The 23,095-nt window shown below is 31.5% G+C and overlaps 1 protein-coding gene across 1 annotated transcript in view; it reads left to right on the plus strand.

Moving 5' to 3' along the window:
- The window catches only part of LOC128988649 (suppressor of lurcher protein 1), a 516,555-nt gene that overhangs the window by 216,137 nt on the left and 277,323 nt on the right, over positions 1-23,095 (plus strand). Inside the window, exon 5 of the mRNA XM_054410137.1 lies at positions 22,823-23,037. Coding sequence (XP_054266112.1) covers positions 22,823-23,037 — 215 coding nt within the window. The remainder of the gene's footprint in view (positions 1-22,822; positions 23,038-23,095) is intronic.

Below are 23,095 nucleotides of genomic sequence, written 5' to 3' on the forward strand. Positions count from 1 at the left end.
AAAATGTATACTTAGTTACCCTGAATAACGTAGATTTACAATTAATGTTTGGCTGAAAGGTCGGATAAACAAACATAAAAATGAGTCAACATTAGTTACTTACATGAATTACAATAATATGTAAGATTTAAAATAATGGAGCACAACTATTTTAACAATTGCAACTTATCTAAGAAAATAAACTTAACAAAAACAATCATAAAAAGATTTTAATCTCTAATATTTAGACACATTATATTTTAATCTAAAAATGTGCAGCTTTACACAAAAGTTTCAGGAACTGTTAATTGTGAGGAATTGTGTGAAATTGTGCAGGAACTGACAAACTGATATGTATATTTTGAAAAATATTTGTACTAGGAGTGCACGTTGCAACAAATTTATACAAATGATACTGACCTAAACTGTGCTACTTGCAATTGGTTATGACTCCCGTCACACGAAAAGGACATAGAGTTTTAGGTTATAAGTTTAACCAGGAAAGCCCCTAACCCAAAACGTACCAGGACAAACCCAGAATTGGGTTCGTGTTATCAAATCATTTAGCATAGGGTGTACTTTTTTTTGAAAAGTACTTTTTTCGTGTGTTGAAAAACTATTATTATCAGATTACAAATGTTATTTTAAGACTGTTTTATATGAATGGACAATATGGAACAGACTTTATTAAATAAATAAAAAATATATTTAAAAAACTGACATATTAAAAAAAACTAACGATCAAAGTTGTAAAAACTTTAAGAAATATTTAAGTTTGGCATATACATACGTTATTTTTGTTATAAAATGTAACTAGGGTGAAAACCATAACCTAACTTAAAAACCTTTGGTTTAAATTACATAATACAAGCATCTATGTTTTTAAATATTTAATATGCTGTGTTTATGTACTAATGGATCTTGCTGAAGTAAAATTCTTCTTTAATAACAATTTCTCTCTGTCAACAAAAAAAATAAAAGATTAGTCAGCCTTTTCTAAAGGAACGTTAAATAGCAGTTATAAAATGAGCTTAAATCCGTGAGTTTAATTTTTTTAAGTTACACTCTTTCATTTAATAATAGAAACAGTTGTTTATGCATAAAAACAGTTTTTTTTTTTATGTTGTCTGGTCTTAAAGGATGCGAGGGATTGGTGACATTTTAATTAGCTCAGTTCTTTGCCTTCTACATTGTTTCATCAGAGTCTCTTTAAAGGTTTATAAGATTATTATTTCATCTTAGTAAATTTAGTATAAAGGACTCTCAGGTACAACAACTTTGTTTAACATATCGAAGTGTTATCTAAAAACTAAATCGGGGAGAGTGGAAAGTTTAAGTAAGTATTCATGTTCGGGGTTTTCTTAGACAACTTTAAAGTTTGGTTTATTGACTTTGAAATCAAATATTTTGTTTTAAGTTACAATGTTTTACATTTTAATCATCCAAGCAGAAGTTTTTTATTCTTTCAGTAAAGTGGAATATTTTTTCTGAATATTTTTCCCCCTCAATATGAGGAATAACACTATATTTTTAACAGTTTACTCTCGTGAAAAGGATACATTTATAAAAATGTGTGTAACTTTTTTTTTATTTTAGATTTATTAAAAAATAAAACTATTTTTTTGGTTATTTGTACAACTGTTCCATCATGTATAATCCGGGTTTTAAATAAAAATACAAAAAAGTTCAAGGTCAATTACGTATTTTGGAAATAATTAAATACAAAATATTGTGTCAAAAGGACAACCCTTAACAATTGAGACAGAAATTAACCGTGTGAATTTCGTTGCTGACAAATGGAAATGTAGCAGCAATCATCATAAAGGACAGTTTCTTTATCTCCAACGCTTTCAACAATATTAAGTTGCTTATTTCATAATTATATTAGGTGTCCAATAAAGTAACTTAATAATTAGTTTATTTTTTTTTAATTTTAAATGCTAAGTTAAATGTTTGCAGCTTTGTAAATAATTATCCTAGCCACGGTGTCGATGGTAATGGTAATTGAATTTTGATATTTTGAATATTTGTTGAGGTTTGGAATTCATTGATGACTTGGCATAACGATTTAGTTAGTAAAAGTTAGTTAACCTTAGTTACATTTGTTTCAGTAAACAGTTAAATAAATACATAGCTTGTTGCGAATTTTGGACGACTGGTAAACCTGTGAGAAAAACTATTTTCAATAAACTGTTGGTCGTTAAGAAAATTAATTCATTTACAGTTCTATATATAAGATACAGCAATTGCAATTTTAATATTTTACATTAATAGATACATTCTTCGGGAAATATAACATTTTTAGCGAATTTACCATATAGGGAATATGCTATTACCGTAGTACTCATGGAAAAACCTGGACCCGGGACCGATTTTTTTCGTTTTGAGGTCCCTAGAGGCCAAAAACACCATCCGTTCAAATTCATATATATAAAAGCATATATACATACATATACAGCATATATTTCAATAAAAAAAACACTTTTACCCTCCCTGTTGCAGCAAACCTAAGTATGTGTTAAACTGATACTATTTAAATAGGGAATGAATGTGATATTTTTAAGTAGACATTTAGTGTAAATCCATTCAGGCAAATGGAAATTAGCTTAGTCTGCAGGTTTGCTGCGGCGGGGGTATTTGTCATATTACATAAAAATAAAAAGGGTAAGCGATGCCTTATCAATTATAGACTTATTTTGCTACTGTCACCCTTATTAATCATATTGTGACGTCATACGAACATGTTTTGAAAATAATTTAATTCATGTATATGTATAATATATACAAATAAATATTATTTTTTTTGTCTAGTAATATGTAATTTAGACGAAAGATTATTGCCGAACTAAACAAATAAAAATAAAAATAAATAAAAATATGTTTTAGAAAATAAGCAGCAATGCAAGATATTTGACAAGTATATTTCATCGGTTTAACAATAACTTACATTCTGCTCCATATAATAAACAGACTTTAGAATCTTAATGTGAATTTTGGACAAATAATCTTAATTAAAAAGACAACAAACTCGAATAAAAAACGTTTCTATTTTTTTCCTGCGGTTCGGAGTTCTTAAATTAGGTATGTCCAACCTTTCAAGGAGCTTGTTTTTCAAGCACAGTCATTTGATTGATTTATTAATACCATGTCGTTAAAGAATCTGAATAAGACTTCTTCGTGACGGATGAAACGTCATGGTAATCCAAACAAATGACAAGTTCCTATGTCAACAGCTCCAGCTGGAATGGAAAGCTTATGTTAAGTAAACACTTACAGTTACATTTCATTTAAAAAATACAATAAGCGTATACATGTCATTATTATTTAACGTCAACTTCTAACTAAATAAATAGTTCCAAAATAATTAAGGCTATAGCCCTAAAAAGTTTGAAATTCAAACAAATGAAACAAGTATACACGTTTAAGTAAATATTGACAATAATATTCATTGATGTGTTACTACGCCGGAAAGTTAAATTAAACTATTAATCACGTACACACGAATTTGTTTTATATGGTTTAGAAGTAAAAATGAAATTATTTTGGAATATTTTGATATTTCCATACCTATTTGTTTTACTACAACTATTAATCTAATAATTCGCTTTTCTTATAATGGAGCTTGAAAAAAAGTTATACGTTTTTAGAAGTATTGAAATGTTCTTTAATGTTCTGAGTTTTTCTTTACTTTATAAAAGAGGGTGTGCAAGGTAGGCCAATAATTTATTTAATAACCAATTTACTGTGTGCCCACTCTAGTAAACTTAATAAATAATCCAAACAGCCTGTTAGTTATTTCATATCCATATCATTGATATATGTTGTTCCATTTGGTATGTAATTAAAATTTACGGTAACTATGATAAAGTTGCAGTAGGAACAAGATTCCCCCGGGGTGACGAATCAATTGGCGTAGTCAAGGCTAGATGAATATTCAGGCAGGGTGATTGATCATCTAAACATTGCTTTGGTACAGACATCTTTAAGCTGGGTTTTCCTAGCAGCGGAATCGGCCAGCGGAGAGAGGAACGCGGAGAGCGGACTCAGCTGGTCTTAGGCAATTTAATGTTACTGTTTTCCTAGCAGCGGAGCGGAATGCCATGTTAATTTTAATTCCGCTCTCCGTTGTCCGCTCTCCGCTGGCCGACTCCGCGTCTAGGAAAACCCAGCTTTAGTAACAATGAAAGTACAACAAAAACCTTTGTTCCTGAGAAAAGCATTGTAATTTCAACCTTTGAACTAAAAATGAAATCAAACTTGAAAAAACTTGAAAAAAATGGTTTTGTGTCTTAAAATGAGTGAAACACTTATAAAATAGATTACTGATGGGAATTTAAAAAAAACAACACGAACACAAAAGCGGGTTTTCCTTTTAGCTTTTAATTTAACAACGCTTAGATGCAATTTGATATTGTTTTTTTATAATATTTTATTTGATATTGTTATTTGAACAGTGTTATATATAAGTTGTCCTTCCATTTCCCAACCACCTGAACTAATGGAAGTTTTCCTTCCATTTACCTTCCATTTTCAACACAACCGTGTTAAGTCAATAATTTTAACATGTTTAAAAGATTTAACAATACGGTGAATTCATACTTTGAAATATCTTTTTAATTAGTGTTATTATTGAAACGTATTTAGTTGAAACACCAATAATTACCTGAAAGTCTTTAAAGCTGTCCCCATTTTGGAATAAAAAGATTATGAAACTGACCAAACCATTGATTTTAATAATATTGTAATGTTACTGTTTGTTTTTCTTTATTCTTCCTATACTGGTTATATGCCTGCTACACAGAGCTTTTTGATGAAGTTCGGGAACTTTATCAAATCCTAAGTAGTTCAGTTCTTAAGGTGTAGCATTATAAGTTTTAAAGATATAAGCTTCAGTTTACTGGTAATATAGACGAAAAAAGAATTTAGTGTTTCCTTTTGAATATTGTTCCAACACAGCACTAACGTTTGTGGATTAGGTGTTATATATTGCTCGTTAATATTGTGAGGATGGTGAAGAAATTGACATTTCATTGATACTAAAGCAGCAAAAACTTCCTTTAGGTTTGTTCGAGAAACAGATGTATAACAAATAAAAGAACCATGGATATTAGACAACTAATGTATTGCTTTTAATTTGCAGTTAATTCGTTAGGGTCCAGAACAATGATGAGGTTACTGATTAATTTTAAATTTACCAAGCTATTTAACAGGATTATTGAGAAGTGTGTATTGTATTTTATTATTAAAGATCATTAACCACTTGAGAAAAATAAGTGACATAACCATGCGGTTAATTTTTAAATTGTTTTATAAACCAAATAAAAAATATGGTAAAGTAGTATTTTGAAAGACCTTTGAAAATCTTTAGTAATTAAGGATAAAGGCTAGGTGAAGAAATATTTGACTTATTCTGATCAATAAGATTATTCAACTTTCGTGAATTGCTTTGAGAAAACCTGTCTTTGGTATTTAATGGTTGAAAATATGTTGTAAAACGATATTTTAAATGTTAATGTAGATACTACCTATTCTTTTGCAAAGGAAAATATGTAAAATATATCACGATCGTATAAATTATAAATAGAAATAAAACACTATAATATACCTACCTAGTGTGAATAAAGTTATAAACTGTAAGAAATCAAAATTTGATTTTAGAAACTACCATATTACTCTAGGTGAAACTCAAGGATGTAAAAACCTTAGGATGTTTTTAGATTAAAGAAAAACATTGAAAACTAGCTTCATGTATTTACTAAGTTACAGTTTTAAAGAGTAAAAGATCTTTTCAACAAAAATAGTGTTTAAGGAAAAAGACATTAATGGAATTATTTGCCAGCTTGTAGTATATTTTTATATAAAACTGTTAGCAATGGATTTTAAGAGTTTATCTATTGTTAGCCATATTTGAAGCTATGTTAAACAGAATACATTTCAATTATGTATTAATATTTAATTAATTGTTAATATAGTTAAGCATTCTTAAAATTTCAAAAAACTAAAGTTAATGACTTAAATAATCTTAAAACATAAATGTCCATCTGTTTGATCAAAATACTGTACAGCATTTATACTATAGCTGTCGCATCGTAAATTTACAAAAAAACTAAAAAAGTATAAGTCATAAAGTGATCAAGAGGTGAGAAAGGGGAATAAACTCTAATTACATTACGAACACAGTTGTCTTTTATATTCGTATTATGCTACAAAAGTAGCAAAATACATCGTGCTTTGATCTCGAGATGTATCCAACATTTGTAATTGTAATTTACGTATTTGTATTTTCTTACATGAGTACACTTCACGGGATGTAATTTGTCTGTCACAGTGTTAGTGTTGAGTTGCTTTGTAAGTTGTTGAATTTAATTAAAGTTTAATAGAACTCAAAATAAGACCAAACTTGTATATCGAACTAAAGACTTATACATTTGCTATACTCCCAATATCGTTTTACAAACGTAATTAACGTTTAAATTATTTCAAGCCATTCCATTTAAAACATAATGTGATAGTTGAAAATAAATTAATAAGTAAGTTTAGTGTTTAAATATTTAAGGGAATATGGTGCCACACATTATATTATGAAACAGGTTATATTAGTAGTTGTATTAGGTTATATAAGTGGATTGAATTATACACAAATATATTTAAGACATGTCAACTCTTTTCGATACCATTTCTCATAACCATAAATAATAATGCTAAAATAAATCATTACGTTCACTGAAAAGGTAATAGTATTTTTATATTGATTTTTCCTTTACTAAATACTGTAAGTGTTTACGTAAGCAAAAGGTTCGAAATTTGTACTATATATGAGCAACCACTTACACGTTATATTTTCTGTGCAAGTCAACACTACGAGAATATGAAGCTTTGTCTCCATCTTTTCTCATTAAAAGATACATTTTGTGGTTAGTGGTGTATACACAGGACCAACATAGACTATCCCATATTAGGTAATCAATACCATTCATTGTTCGTTATTTTAGAAGGGGCTATAAGGGTTTCCACAGTGTGTGCTCAGGTTTAGCTTATATAACCACTTTACAGAAACCTCAGCATTTTGCACCCTTAAAGCAATTTCACTAAATTGTATTTTGTTAAAACGAGAACACCAGTTTGCACCATGTATAAGCAAAGGTTTGATATGATATTTACTGACAAAAATATTTATAGTTCATCAATGGAAACTTAAAAATGATTCCATTGCACGATAACACATTTCAAAACAAGATGAAAAACTTTAATTGGGGATAAACCTAGGAGTAAGCTATAAAGTGTATTTTGATAAAGCCGTGAACAACAGTTATAAACAATAATAACTATAAGTAATTGTTAAGTGATTTATAGCAAGTTTACCTTAGTGATATATTTATGATACCTATTTTTTATATATAGAACAATCCGTAAGTCCATCAAAAATATAAAAAAGCCTTACATTTAGAACGCCTAACAGAATGACTGAGTAATATATATTTTTAAATATAGATCAATGATAATTTTAAATAAATTTTAGATTTCCCTCGAATATTTTATGTATTTGGTTTTCCTGTAGTTAATAGTTTATTTTTAATTATGCATTTTGTAACAGCATATTTATTAGAAATATTTGTATATAGCTAGAAGTCATTTTCGTATAGTACATTTGTACTTGGAGACTTTCTAAATAAAACGAGAAATGAATAGTTGTATGTCATTTCAAGACAGTCGTATTTAGCACGATTATTCAAGGGATAAACCAAGATGGTTTGAAAATGAGAACAAAGTGTCACCGTTACTGCTTCGAGACAAATGAAATGTCATAGTAATCTTTACAAATGACAAGACGTTGTGTCAACAGTTCCAGATAAAACAAAGAGTTTCTGCAAAGTAAACTTACCCCTTTCACTAATCGTCCTTCTAGTGTAAATACACTCTAATAAATTGTGTTTGATATTTACATGGCTCGACTTACTTTTTCAATGCCTCAAAACTTACAAGAAGACTTAAGAGCCAACTCAAAAGTTGGATAAAATTAATTATATGAATTCCGAAAACATTTCAATAAAAAGTTCTATGTATACAAATAAAACTAATAAGGTTAAGTAAGCACATTAAATATTGGTATGGGTATTAAATATTGAAGCATACATCGATTGGAGTTTTGTTATCAACATTATTGCAATCAATACAGTGTAAATGTTAATAAAGTGACTCATTTGAAATAATATTACAGTATAAAGTTAGTACAACATAAAGTATTTACCAGTGTGAATTCCTCTTGATTTGAAAACATAAAATAGTTAGACCAATTCACGTTTAAGTGTGGAAAGTTAAACCATTCATCATAATGTTGGTTTCTTAGGGTTTTACTGTTTCCTCTTAATTTGAGTATCAGTTAATTTTTTTGTTGCCTAATTAAACATTAAGATGTATTGAAAAATAAATAATAATTATTCATATCGATCAAGTAATTATTGAATAACTAACCAAGCAAAATAGAAAATCAGTATTGCATAATAACTAATCAAATACTCATTGGATTACCAAATTTTAATAAGCTAAAGTTTTTAGAAAATCTGCTATGTAAACATGATGAAAACATTAACTTTGTCCCAAATATTAAAAGGAAGGACAAATATATTACAAGTTGTTTATAGTTATGAAGTTGTGATGCATTGTTTTGAAAGTAATTGGTAGTTAAAGGGCAGTAATGAACTAACACACTTTCATCTCAACGTAACTGTTCGTTAGCAAATACCCTACGGATATATTTACTGATTTAAAAAATATAAATTCCCATGGATTTGAGAGAACAGGAAGCTTTCTTACGATAAAATTTCAAACAAGATGCTTTAAAAAGAGAACATTTGAACCAATACGTTTTGAACATGTCAAGTGATCTTTATTCAAACTATAAATATGTATTGATACTGAAATACGATGGCAATTACCGCCAAACCCGCTTTTAAGATTTATAAAACGTTTTAATCTATAAGTATAAAAGAGGATGTTTGTATATATATATATATATATATATATATATATATATATATATATATATATATATATATATTTGTTTGGCAGTGATAAACTCAGACACCGCTTAACCGATTGCCACGAAACTTGGTACATACTGTACGTGTAGAATTTCATGGAATAGGTTTATACACCATCAATTTCGTGATCCGTCCAATCGGCTCCACCCCAGTGGCTCTGGAGTTTCCCATGTTAACCTTATGAGAAATGGAATTAATGAATCTTAACAGCTGTTTCAATTAAACAAGTTGGTTCTGTTCTATGATGTTCAATAGCATTAAAGTTATAAGGATTACCAACAGGGTGCAGCACTATTATTTCTTTAACATTTATAGCAACAGCTAATTTGCAACCAAAAGGTGAGTGAGCGTAGCGAACGAACATCAACCTGGAGGCGAGTTAGCGTAGCGAACGAGCTAACCTGAAGGCAAGTGAGCGCAGCGAACGAGCTCCAACCTAAAGGAGAGTGAGCTTAGCGAACGAGCTCCAACCTAAAGGTGAGTGAGCGTAGCGAACGAACTTCAACCAGGACGTGATTGAGCCATGCGAACGAGATCATCTTGAAAATTAAGAAGTTAACGGGGCAAAGCCCGCGGGTTACAGCTAGTATTTTATAATTATAAATTTACAAAAGTTAATTAGTTTATTTATAAGGGTTATTCTGATAAAATTGAAAATAATCCATACGTTGTTGTATTTGTCAATTTGCAAAACACACTAGTGAAAACAGATTCATATGAATGGTTTGTAAAACCAACACACGTATACTAAACAACTGTATTTCTTGTTTACACCTTTATATCCTTAATAATTTGCTATTTTAACTTAACTGGAGTTTGTTGTTTTGCATTAGGAAGTTTAGTACTTTTATTTTCCTTACTATCAATAGTATATTATGCAATAGTGAAACTGAATTGCAGCTTTGTTAAAATTTAATCATGGTAATTTAAATTACAGTAATCTTACAGCTCAATCGAACAGTTTAATAGGATGTAGTTCTTTCTTACAATTAAATCATCAATATTCTTATTTTGTAAGTTTCTAAGTAAAAAGAAAATGTAAACTCCTTAATGTAGGTATATATTATAGAATTGAATGATTAAATAAATCACTTACAGTACCACAGGCTACATTATTTAGCAACCGATCTAAGAAAAGGACTAATTGAAAATATACTATGATTGATAGAAAATTCATACTAACTATGATCAGATTTTAAATATGATAACTTTGATAACTTAAGAATTTTTCCATCTTATTATTTGATTAGATCTTGCATCGCGATAATGAAATGGCTTCATACAATTTATACTCAAACAGTAATAATTTAAAAGTACAGTTAGAGACATTTGTTAGTAAAAATTTTATTCTCAAAAGTATTAAATTGTTAGTCTTATAATTACGTCCTTGTCATCGCAGACTTCGGTTTTAGGGCTTACAATGTTTCTATTCCTGGAGCATTTCTCCGAGGATTCTCCAACGATTTCTTGCGACATAAAGACGTTTGTGGTCTTCGTAGAAATTAAGACTTAATGTGCCGTCTACCTCACTTAAAGATCTACTTGGTCATATATTCTGTGCCATGATAGCTGATTGAACCGTTGCTTTTTGTGCTACCATATCAATGAGATAGCCTTTCTTAAATTCATTCAGACCATGGGCCCTATTTTTGAAATGGTTGACTGTTGAGTTGAGTGTTGAGTCATTCTATTTCCAATCGTTTCGTATTTTTTAAACGATTGACGGTGGACTTATACAACCAAAACTACTCAACACCTATCAAGCTGTTGAGTGGAGGTTGACTGCATTTTCTTCTTCCTCTCTTTCGGAAAAAAATTGTTCTTTTTGAGTCGACGCCATATTGTTTGTTATTGCTTTAATTTACTAATTGCGATTTAGAGGTTATGTATTTGTTGTCAATGTCTTAGCACCCAATACTTTATGCGATTGTTTTCTGTAGAAAAATTGCATTTAAATTTTATTTACTGTGTCAATACTAGACTATTTAATCAAGCGTTTTATCCTTGTTAGTATGTTTGAAATAGACTAGGCATTCTAATTGAACGTATTAAAAGATAATTAATGTCATTAGACCTATGATTTAAGGTATTAAAGATTGATGTGGTAGAGAGAAACAATATCATAGTGTGTTTCATTACCATTCACCTAATACAGTAAATGGATCAAATTAATTTAAGTTACGATAAGCTTTCAGTGCAATGGCAAATAGCCATAAATTTTAACCTAAATAAAAACACAATTAAAAATAACATAAAACAAAACGATGAAAGAAACTAAATTAAGGTGGTGTGTTCTGAAATAGATACGATGAAAGCAAATAATAATGTATTTAGTATATGCCTAAACTTATAATGAGCTACACCATAAAACAAACATCCATAGTACATTTTATTGTTAATACTTAAGTTTATATAAGGTACTTTGTATAAGCAAGACATAACCTCAATCTCTCAAGAACGGAGTTGACTATTTACCTCAGTATCTCGAAAAATATGGTAGATTGAGATTAGCTGATCTATATTTTAGAGAAAGAAGAGGTAAAATCGAAGATCGCAAGAACTCTGCTTTGTGATTGGTTTAAAATGACGTCATCTGAATTTTGTGCGGTCGTATGCCCTACATTTCCTAAACGAGTCACTCAACTAGTGATTCCTAACTCACTTCCAAACTGTTGGATTTCAAAAATACCAAATCCTGTTGTTGGTTTACTTGAGTGTTGACGGTAGACTCAACTGTCAACCATTTCAAAAATAGGGCCCCATGTATGTATTTATTAGCAGTTTAGGGAGAAAATGTTTATCTACTCAGGTAATAAAGTATTATACAGTATGATAAAATTAGAAACATACTACTATTAGTTTATTCTGTTTAGTATCTATTTTAACACAATATCGGTCGTGTTCCGTAAAATTAATAAAAATAAAATTAAATTTTTTATAATTATTTAGTGAATTACGCCTGGATAAAAAGTCAAAGAACTTTTTCAATTTCTTGTACACAAAGTCCTTCAAGTGACTATACACTTTTTGAGCAGCTTAAAAAAACATAGAATATTGTTTGCGTTCCTTCGTTTACTTATACAAAGATAACAAATTTTGACTATACTACTCAATTTTAAATGATACCTGTTGGGGACTTGCCGCATCCCTTGTCGTGTTGTCTCAGACAGAAAATATAACATGTAAGCGAGCCCTCATACATAATGCAAACATTTCGCTTCCTTTTGCTTGCGTCGACACTTCAACCATTTATTTGGGAGACATGATATTTTTGTGTACGTACATTTAGTAGCAGTAAAATCAAAATATTAAGCACAAATAAAGCCAAAAATTAGCCTACAACTATTAGCACAAATTAAATCACTATTTAATGATCCTTATTATTCTCAGTGATTGAAAAACTGTGAACTGATTGAAAGGCTGATTCAAAGGATTGTGTTTGTTGTATTGCTATTCATGTGAAATTTTCTATTTTCAAGACTATATTACGAATACAAGAGGTTAACAACGTTTGTATGCTACCATTCTTTGTCGTCACAATAGCTACTTACTGTTTAACTGCTTTTTTATTTTCGTTAGACGATAGAATCCTTACAGAGGTATAAAATGTGTTTAATGTGTTATACGATTTAAAATGCTTACTGAAATATATTATTATGTTAGTAATGTGACACCTAATACCCAACGTTAGTTTAAACACCCCTCTAATATAACAACTATAAAGTAGGGATGGACGGGTCCCGAAATTTCGGGAATTTTTCGGGAAAAAAATATTCCCGATTATCGGGACGGGATTACATTTGACTCGGGAATTTTTCGGGACGGGATTTGGTCCGATCGTCGGCGATTTTTCCGCTTCGCGAGTGCCGATAACGCCGTTATTGCGAGCGATAGATCCGCGAACGCAGGAGACGAAGTCATTTCGACGATTACGCCGTGACCGCGGAGTCATAACGACGATCACGACGTGACCGCGGAGTCCTACCGACGATCGCGCCGTGACCGCGAGTCATACCGACGATCGCGCCGTGACCGCGGAGTCATACCGACGATAACCCCGTGACCGCGGAGTCATACCGACGATCGCGCCGTGACCGCAAGTCATACCGACGATCGCGCCGTGACCGCAAGTCATACCGACGATCGCGCCATGACCGCGGAGTCCTACCGACGATAACCCCGTGACCGCGGAGTCATACCGACGATCGCGCCGTGACCGCAAGTCATACCGACGATCGCGCCGTGACCGTGAGTCATGCTGACGATCGCGCCGTGACCGTGGAGTCATACCGACGATAACCCCGTGACCACGGAGTCATACCGACGATCGCGCCGTGACCGTGGAGTCATACCGACGATAACCCCGTGACCACGGAGTCATACCGACGATCGCGCCGTGACCGCGAGTCATACCGACGATCGCGCCGTGACCGCGAGTCATGACGACGATCGCGCCGTGACCGTGGAGTCATACCGACGATAACCCAGTGACCGCGGAGTCATACCGACGATCGCGCCGTGACCGCGAGTCATGACGACGATCGCGCCGTGACCGTGAGTCATACAGACGATCACCCCGTGACCCGCGAGTCACAAGTTTCTATAGGTACCTGTAAATTGTTACCCATTTTTTGGTTTTTATAGATCAGTGCCACAAATGGTAAAAATTGATTTCGTATGTCTTTTTTGGTAACTGCAATACAGTACTTTCTTTTTATGCACAGAAAAAAATCCCGTCCCGTCCCGTCCCGAAAATCGGGAAGGAAATTAAAATCCCGCCCCGTCCCGTCCCGAACTAAAAATTCAATCCCGTCCATCCCTACTATAAAGTATAACATTTATAGTCAAAATTAATATTAACGTATCGAATGGCCTAAGCATTAACGGTAGTTAAATCATTAGAATAAAATGATGTAACAATTACCACTCTTAATGCTGTTATTGGTTCTAAAAATAGCTATGTAGGTTTTTTTTAGTTCATGGATAAACGCTAAGTTTGTTAAATTTCTTATTAATGAATAAAATACACAACCTACAAACCTACTTAAAGAGAAACTTCGACAAATATATAGCTTTATAAAATAATGGCGAAACTGTTATATTCTAAATTAATATGAACTACAAATTGACTTCACTATGATGTATAGTATATGGACAGCGGATAGTTACATAACTATAACATAAACACCTTCACATTAACATGATATAGGCAGTGTTTGTATTACAAGCTATCTCCAGTGTTAGAACTTGCTTGAATATTCAGTTTGAAACTGAAACCCAAAGGTCTCTGGTAGCTTTTGTCTTCTCCGGTATTCCACTTCATATTACACATTTAAAACACCTTTATTGTGGACAAACATTTACAGAAGTACCAACATTAAATGCGTAGTATATGATTCAGCTTTTTTATAGACGTGCAAAATAAACAAATAATAATGTAAAATTAAATCATACATTATACATATTTACATTTTTTAAATTAGATTAAAGAGTATCTATTATTCAAACTAAAATAAATCTGAACTTTTTTTAGAAACAAGTAAAATATTTTAAATATTTATTTAATAATAATTTTACATTTAATAGAATATTATTTTTTAGTTGTTTAAAAACTAATTTCTTATCTAAGGCATGTTTATCTACCCTTTACCATTTATAAGGTATATTAAATAAAGTTAAATATGATCAAATATATGGCAAAAGCCCTCAGCAGCTGTACATTTAGCTACCATCTTCAATGTAAAATGTCAAAAAAATCTATTATTTGAAAAAAAATACTAAGAAAAGACAATGTGTTAAGAATATAGTTTGCAAAAACTTGAAAAGCTTCATAAATTATTCATACACATAAAAAAGCCAAATAATAATAAGTAATGCTCCATAAAACCCGTATTTTTGATATATTTGAAAGAATTCAATGATTATTTTGTCAGTAACAGAAGCCAGGTTCTGTCAGAGTAACAGTTAGGTGATCAATCACCCTGGTTGAATATTCATAATGCTCAGACTAAGTCAAATGTTTCGTCACTTAGAGTGAATCTATAGTTTCGTGCAGACACTGTTAGTGGCAAATTGAGATGTCTGACTAAATTGATTGTTATACGAAATTACAGCATTCCTTTTTACGTCAGTCTAGTGATATACCTGCCTTATTAATTGTTCATTATTTATGCTAGCGAAGTAATAGTTTTTAGAATAAAAGTGTACCATTGGCCAAGAAAGTAACTTTGAAGCTATAACTCTCAAAAATAGATAATACTCTTTTCCCTACATCTGAACTGAATTTAGTATTATATTTTAAATACAATCCATCACTTCCCTGTACTATTGACTGTTGATTTGTAAAAAAATATACATCGTTATTTCTGTTCACATCATTTAAGCCTCGATATTTTATTTTTGAAGTGAAATAGGTGACTTTTCAAATAAACAAATATTTCTTTAGGTCTAAATATATACCGAAACAGTTCAAAGTGCAAAATGATACCATAATGGAACTCGTAATAATACGGTAAATTTATTTTTCCACAATTATCATATTGTTTTCCAATACAAACAACAATATGACTGCTATTAGTTACTATTTACTGCATGTTCAGTTGCGTGCAATTTTCAATGACATAACTGTGTTGAATGTAACTCAGCTTAGCTGTAGTTAAATGTTTTATAGGTATTTTTACGTACTTTATGGAAAATTAAATTAAATTGTAATTGCATGATCTACACAATATAAAAGATTACACCATACACAGCTACGTCAATTGACTATGTAAATCATGAGTAAAACATCTCTTAATTATAAATATTATACTAATTTTTAAATCCATATACATTAAATCAAACTCCATAAATTGTTATTTTTTGATAGGTTTTGTATGAACAAAAAAACTAACATATTATCTTTTTAGTTATCACTGTGTATACTTACTTGCATTTGAGACTTTTTTATTAGCTTTAAATTAAGGATTTATTTCAAAGTACTTATATAAGTTTACTTTAAAGTGATAAATATCAAAGATTCAGTGTAATAAAATGTAGATTCAAATGTAATAAAATGCATTCATGGCTATTGTTTTCATCGCCTTTGAATTGGACGTAGGCTTTAAATACTATATAAAATGTTGAATTACCTTATTTTCGTACAAGTAGTCCTGTAGTCGTCTATAAGGTGACCGTTTCCGATGTCTAAGGCGTCGTTGTAAAGCTGGGTGTAAAATCTATAACTTGAAGGATGTAGTCATAAATAACTCAACATTTTAAAGACTTATGACGACCTCCTTCAAGTTATAGATTTTCTTCTTCTTCATAGATATTGAACGTGACAACGACGCCATTGACATCGCAACTGGCCACCTTATAGACGACTACAGTTACTTGGACGAAATAAGATGATTTGACCTCTAGTATCCGTATTACATAGTCATATTCATATTTGACCTGGTTACATATTCACATATTCATGTGTGATGTAATCCAGTAGGCAACACACAACAGGAAGTTGAAATATTTTACAAATTGTTTATGTGTTTCACAAGTTACTGTGCTTGACTGCAAATTCTACTTTCAACCAATTCGTCTAAGTACACTGCCTGATTAAATCTAAATAAATAACATCCAAGTTGATTAAAATAAGCCTCAAATTAAATTAATATGCGATTATGGAACAATTAGTTTTATTGTAAAACCTCAACAATAAATATTATGGACACTAAATATCGTTAACCACTAAATAAATACAAGACTTCTTTGTAATTATCAATATATATGTGCCATCTACATTTACCATCTATATTTATTTATTTAAATAAATATCAATTTAACATAAATAAATAAATGCGTCAACTCAATAAACTAGCAACAGGAAGTTTCAGAGGGTATTTCCATTTGGACTTTTGAAAACCGAGTTGCCAGCACCACCCACTGTCATACCAATCAGAAACCTCAACCACTCCTTCAACCTGAGGTACCTCAACCATGCTGACACCTCGGGAGATGTCCCAACAATTTGATCAACGTTTCATTACCAACCATCCCAGCCTCACAATCACTTAACGCACAAACCTGTCAAATCAATCAACCCTACAACAAATCAATCGTACATAACAACCTGATTTCCTCACCTAGCCATCAAATCTCTATGAACCACCATCATATTTTGTTAAAAACATTTATCGCTTAATCTTTCCCAAACTACTAGTTGCAACTGTCCACTAATTCGTAACTCACGCAGTACCTGTGACAGGTCTAACTTACTTAAATGTGATGATAAGAAAGTCCTAAACTAGATTTAGTGGTCTTATGAACAAAGATAAGCTTTACAATGTCACAACGTCATACGTACTATGCAAATGAATTATGCTAGAATATCCTACTAACATGATGGATTTACACCACATATCCAAATACCTAATCATAATAAATAGCTCTCGGCACTAAGTTTGTATTGTTTCATTTGTTTACATGATGAAACCCATTCCACATAAAGCATGCATCGTCAACAGAATGACTACCGTTATGGTAGATGTAACACGACTACAAACTGGTGTATTTTGTATTCCTTCTGCTCACTTGATACATATTGTGATGTTATGAAATCGAATTTACACTGTGAAATACATTACATTATTCTCATGAAGTCAATATTTTATTTACTATTTTGTGAAAGATTTCAGTGTGTATTGACTTATTGACTTACTCAACGGTTTTCCTGTACTTATATATATATATATATATATATATATATATACACATAATCTTGCAACAACCGCAAGTTCTTGATGTATTAAATTGAAAACAATTATCAGATCGAATACCTTCAAATGGATCTTGTAGTGTTCTTTGGGGTTTTACGAATGGTGTAGATATCACATTGTAGTCGTTATATGGGGTAAATTCCATGCTAGTTAAAAGTTTACATTTTATTACCTATGACGTTATAACACGCATTACGTGGGCTGTAATTAATCGTACCGACGTAACGTCCCGATTAAAACACATAATTAACTTTATACTGTTTGTTCTCTTGTAAAAAGTAAAACTAAATATGTATCTTGAGTCAATGAGAACACCACAATTATAAATAGTACAAATGTAATACTAATTACCCTATCACATATAAATGACACATAAAAATAATGCTTATTGCATGCCACTTTAACTTAATGTGATAACTTTCTCCAATTTTTTGTAAACAAAGTCCTTCAAGTGACGTATTTAAACTATACAATTTTTTGAGCAGCTTAAAATCATAGAATGTTGTTTGTGTTCCTTAGTTTTTCTTATTCATCTCTTGTATTTCCTGGGCAATTCTCTGCCAAGCTGAAGCATATTGATTTCAAGAAGTCCTCCATTATACGATTGTTCAATAATCAGGATTGAAATACACCCCTAAGGTTACAGAGGATTATTTACAAACCAAAAATAACAGTGGATACTTTTTGTCATCAGGGTTTACAGAAAAAAAACCTAGTCTACTAAAACAAAAAAAAATATTTACAGAACAAAATTCTAAACATAGTTATATGCATAAATAGGGATATTTCTTTACAATAGTAATGATATGAAAGCTCATGTGTGACAAGATAGTATGTAACTGTGTTAAGACTAACGAGTAGGAGTATCAGTGGCGGACTGTTTGAATTTGTCTTAGCTAATTGCATATTCAAGTAGGATAACTGAGAAGCCAAACGTTACAGTGGGAGGGTTGCCAAGATGGCAGTTTATATAGTTTTCATCGCTTCGAGGAATCGTAAAGTTGTTCATGATAATAGTTAGTTATGTCCTAATTTTATGTTTAAACCATATTGTGACAAAGTTCTTACATCTAGGATAGTAAAGTGCATTGCTTTCTAACAAGAAATTACTTATTTACTTGTGAAAAAAAAATTCAAACAATCTCCAACGATATATGAGAGTGAATAGGAATATATATTTATAACAGGATGTTCATTTCTCATCAGAATGTAATTCTTGTCCTACAATGCACACGATATTGACCATATTTTGATTGAATAATTAAAGCATATAAAGAATTGTTATTTTTATATTTTGTTTACAACCGTTGACAAAAGTATATTAAATAATTTTAGTGTTTTAAATGGTTTTAGATAATACAGGGTGTTCATAAAGGATAAGTATAATTTCATACATTAGCCATACTGTTACTTTACAAAACGCGATGTTCTAACTTTGTTTGTTGGTTCGGCTACATGCTAAAGTTTAGTTTTACCGTTGGCTATTGGATACTGAAGTAGACATCTAATTTAAATGGAACAGATGCTTGCAATTTGTAAAAAAAAAGGCATAGTTACGTGAGCCAGTCACAGAATGCGCTAGTAATAATTGTCAATGGTATTACTTATATTTTTTGCCAAGCTTTTTCATCCGAATAGGTATTGTGACCTAAAATACAAAATTTTGACTAGCTGATTTAATGGACGACGTTGGCTACTGGCTTCCTAGTTTTCGACATCAATATGTGTGTTTTCTCCCTCCCTATTGGGTAAATAAAAGACGATGTCTACTTGTCAAAAACACTATATTGAGCTAAGAGATAGAGTTATAAATGCCTCTCTCTAGGATTCCAAATAACGCTATCTCCATGTGAATTCATGTATCAAAAATTGTTTGTTTGCATTTTGTTTTGATTTTAAAGAAATGCTGTACTAATTTTCTTCCTTAATTCATTAACTGAGATGTTTTATCTGGTAGACTATACCCCTTATTTACCATATAATAAGGGTAAACTCTATCAGAAGGGGTGATGCCAGGGAAAGAAGGAAGTTTAGTTTCCCGACCTAGTCTATTGTATCTGATAGTCAACAATTTATATTTAAGTTCACAATAAAAACCAAAATAATCCCACAAAAAACCCAAGGAATTTAGAAGAGCAGGCTTGCCAATAATTATTGTGTGTAAACCCTAACTATGGTGTGTGGCCGTAACAATTAACAAAGATAGAGCATTGTACGTTAAATAAATAAAAATATAGCTTAGGTATGAAATTGTAATAATCTTTTGTGGACACCCTGTATAATCACTACGTATAGCAATAAATGTTATTTGTGTTCTGAATGAACTATGTTTATCATTGTAAAACACGATAACAAACAGCAGGTTTAAATGTACAGGATATTTTATGCTCTGACAGGATAGATGTGGTTTGTATTGTGGTGGATACAAAATGTGCACCACTTACTGTTACGGTTTCCTCTTTACAAAACATACGGTTGGATTTTCATTGTTGTTCGTCCCATGTAATTCAAAATGCAGTTATGACCAATTTGTGTACACTACTTGAACATATTTACGATACATAAATAGTTGAGTTGTGTAAAACAAAACCGTACATGATTGGTCCATATTATTCCATTTAATACTGTTATAAAAACAATAACATGCTATCTGTTTCTTACTATTTGCAGCCATAATCCATTTAAATATAGAAATATATCAATTTTTATGGTGGTATAGCTTTATCCTTGATATATAACTATTTTAAGTTAACCCCTCCAAAATGTTATTACATAGTATAAAAACAATACTGTTATAATAGCTTACGCAACGATCGCGTAAGGATAGTCTTAATGACTCGAATAGAACATTTAATGTACGAGTGCTTTTAAAACTTCTATTAGTGTCGTAAATTTTATTTACCTAATTTACCTATAAACATTTCTTAATTACAAAAAATCACTACTCGTAACTTCCAAAAGAGGTTATGTTTTCGTTTATAACCTATCATTGCCACTGATAGCGATGCATCGACTTAATGTACGGACCACTCACTTATTAATCAATTAAATTGGTCTTAACACATGATAAGTTGAAGTGTTACAGTTTTACTTTTTTCTCTTAATTCTTGATCCTCATTGGTCCAAACTTTTACTGCAATGTAACAAAACAATACTGTCACCACTCATTACACAATAACATAATTTACCTATTGTAATATACAATTAATTTATCTTTTTTGCTGTTTATATGATATCATAATGTTCAGTTGTTCTTTGATTATATAGTATTTATATTTTGTAAACGAATATAATTACATTCTGTTGTTCAACCAAACAAGCTCTATTTATTCTCTTGCTTTATAAATAATGTTTTATTATTCAAATTAGCAACAACCTGTGTTCTGCTACTATTATAATTAAACTATGATTGAATGATATGCCTGATGGCGGGGGCAGCGTCGTTGACAAATACTGTAAAGTAAATAAAAAATACTGTAATGTGAATCTGTTCGATTCTAAGAACTGTATTAAAAAGGTTAGTTTATAAATGGTCGTATTTAAAATCATTTAGTACATCTGTGGTGACATCGAAATGGCAGGATTCTAGTTATCTGTTCTTACTAGATACTTTTATAGTATTGAATATATAACTATTTATACAACTTTGAACCAATCATTAGCATTATCAATTGATATGGGGACATTACGTAGGTGTGTATTTTAACTCAAACATGAGTTTAGAATGGAGCGAGATGATCTGTGTAGCTTTTTTACCAACTACGACCACTTGTTTCATTAGCCAGGAGAGCATCTTTAAGGCCCAATGATGAGGACCAGCCTTGTCCAGTTTTGAACCATCAAAAGGTTTCTGAAGTTTCTCAGGATCGATCTGGCAACCTTTAACTTTCAAGCGAGCTCTATCACTAGTCAGCTATCCAACCATTTTATATAAGATCTAGTAGTAAACAGCTAGTGATGAAAAACGTTTTTTATAATGTATGGAATGATTGACTTATGAAGCTATTGCAGTAACTTTAAAGTGTAGACAAAAAAAGATCTATTTACACAACTTGTTCGAAAATCAGTGGTTAAAGAATACGTTTCTGGTTTTAGGCAATATATGCATATTATTAGTGAAACTATTAAATATAAGGTGGCATATGGAAGTAATTGAACAATACCAGTTTTGCTTTGACAGTTTAAGTAGTCCTACTGCATACTCCAAATCTCGGTTGGTTGTAATTTCCGAGCTATGTAGGTGACGAATGTTCTGTCTCACACACTTCCTTTACTCGGTAAATATCCTTACCTTAGTTTGCTGTACCTTATCGTTAAAAGCTATTATTCTAGAAATCTCCCCAAAGAAACATACTGAAAGATTGTAATTTTTTTCAATCGTAATATTGGTTGTTTCATTGTTCGTTTATAGATGTATTTCAGTGAGTATATCATTTACCACCCTCATGTGTAAGAATTACAGTGCTATTTTATAAGTCTACTACAACTGTTAATATCGTTATATCAGCTGAGTATGAGGATACTTTGTCAGGTTGTGACTATAGCTAGAGAGAGGGGAACAAAATGAGTACATCCCTTGGTCCAAATTTCTGTGCCAAGCTACTTTATTATGTCCTTTGCATTCTAATATATTTGTATCATTGTTTGAGCTGAATACGAGGATTTTTTCACATTATATTTCTACATCTTTTGATGATCGTTGATCTCATGGCCACTTGGTCTGATGCCCTGTGTGAATGATATGTCCTGTGTCCACTATTAATTGTTTTACTATTGCTTCTGATTCATCCGAGGAGACTTTTTTCAAGCTGTCTCCACACCTAGATCGAGGTGTCAAGGAGTCCGCCCCTTAGTTTGAACTACTGAATGAAGCTATATTAATATAATCTGACGTCTTCTACTACTTGTTTCAACGTTGTTACGACGAAACTCAGTGAAGCTGTTCTTCACGTGCAGTGAGTCGAACTCAATGAGTAATTCTTGGTTCAAAACAATGTGTGCTCGAGCAATATATTTCATGTTTTCTAAACTGTTTCATCATCGTTTCAGCTGCATTCGAGGGGACTTTGTCAAGTTGTTCCTACACCTGGAGCGAGGGGAGGTTAATGAGTACACCCCTTGGTCTGGACTCCTGTGTGGAGGCTATAGTGATGTACCCCACGTCTTCTACTCCTCGGGTTCCGGACTGGTGTTGGAGTTCCACACAGATGAGCATCACAGCAACTCGTCCGGATTCATCGGGACCTTCCGCTTTATCGATAGAAGTAAGTTCATAAAAATAAACATAATTTAGAACCAAGCAAAACAAGTTTAACATCAAGT

Source organism: Macrosteles quadrilineatus, unplaced genomic scaffold, assembly GCF_028750875.1.
Source record: "Macrosteles quadrilineatus isolate MER2022 unplaced genomic scaffold, UCM_ALF_1.0 Scaffold_3__2_contigs__length_128488019, whole genome shotgun sequence".
NCBI lineage: Eukaryota > Metazoa > Arthropoda > Insecta > Hemiptera > Cicadellidae > Macrosteles > Macrosteles quadrilineatus.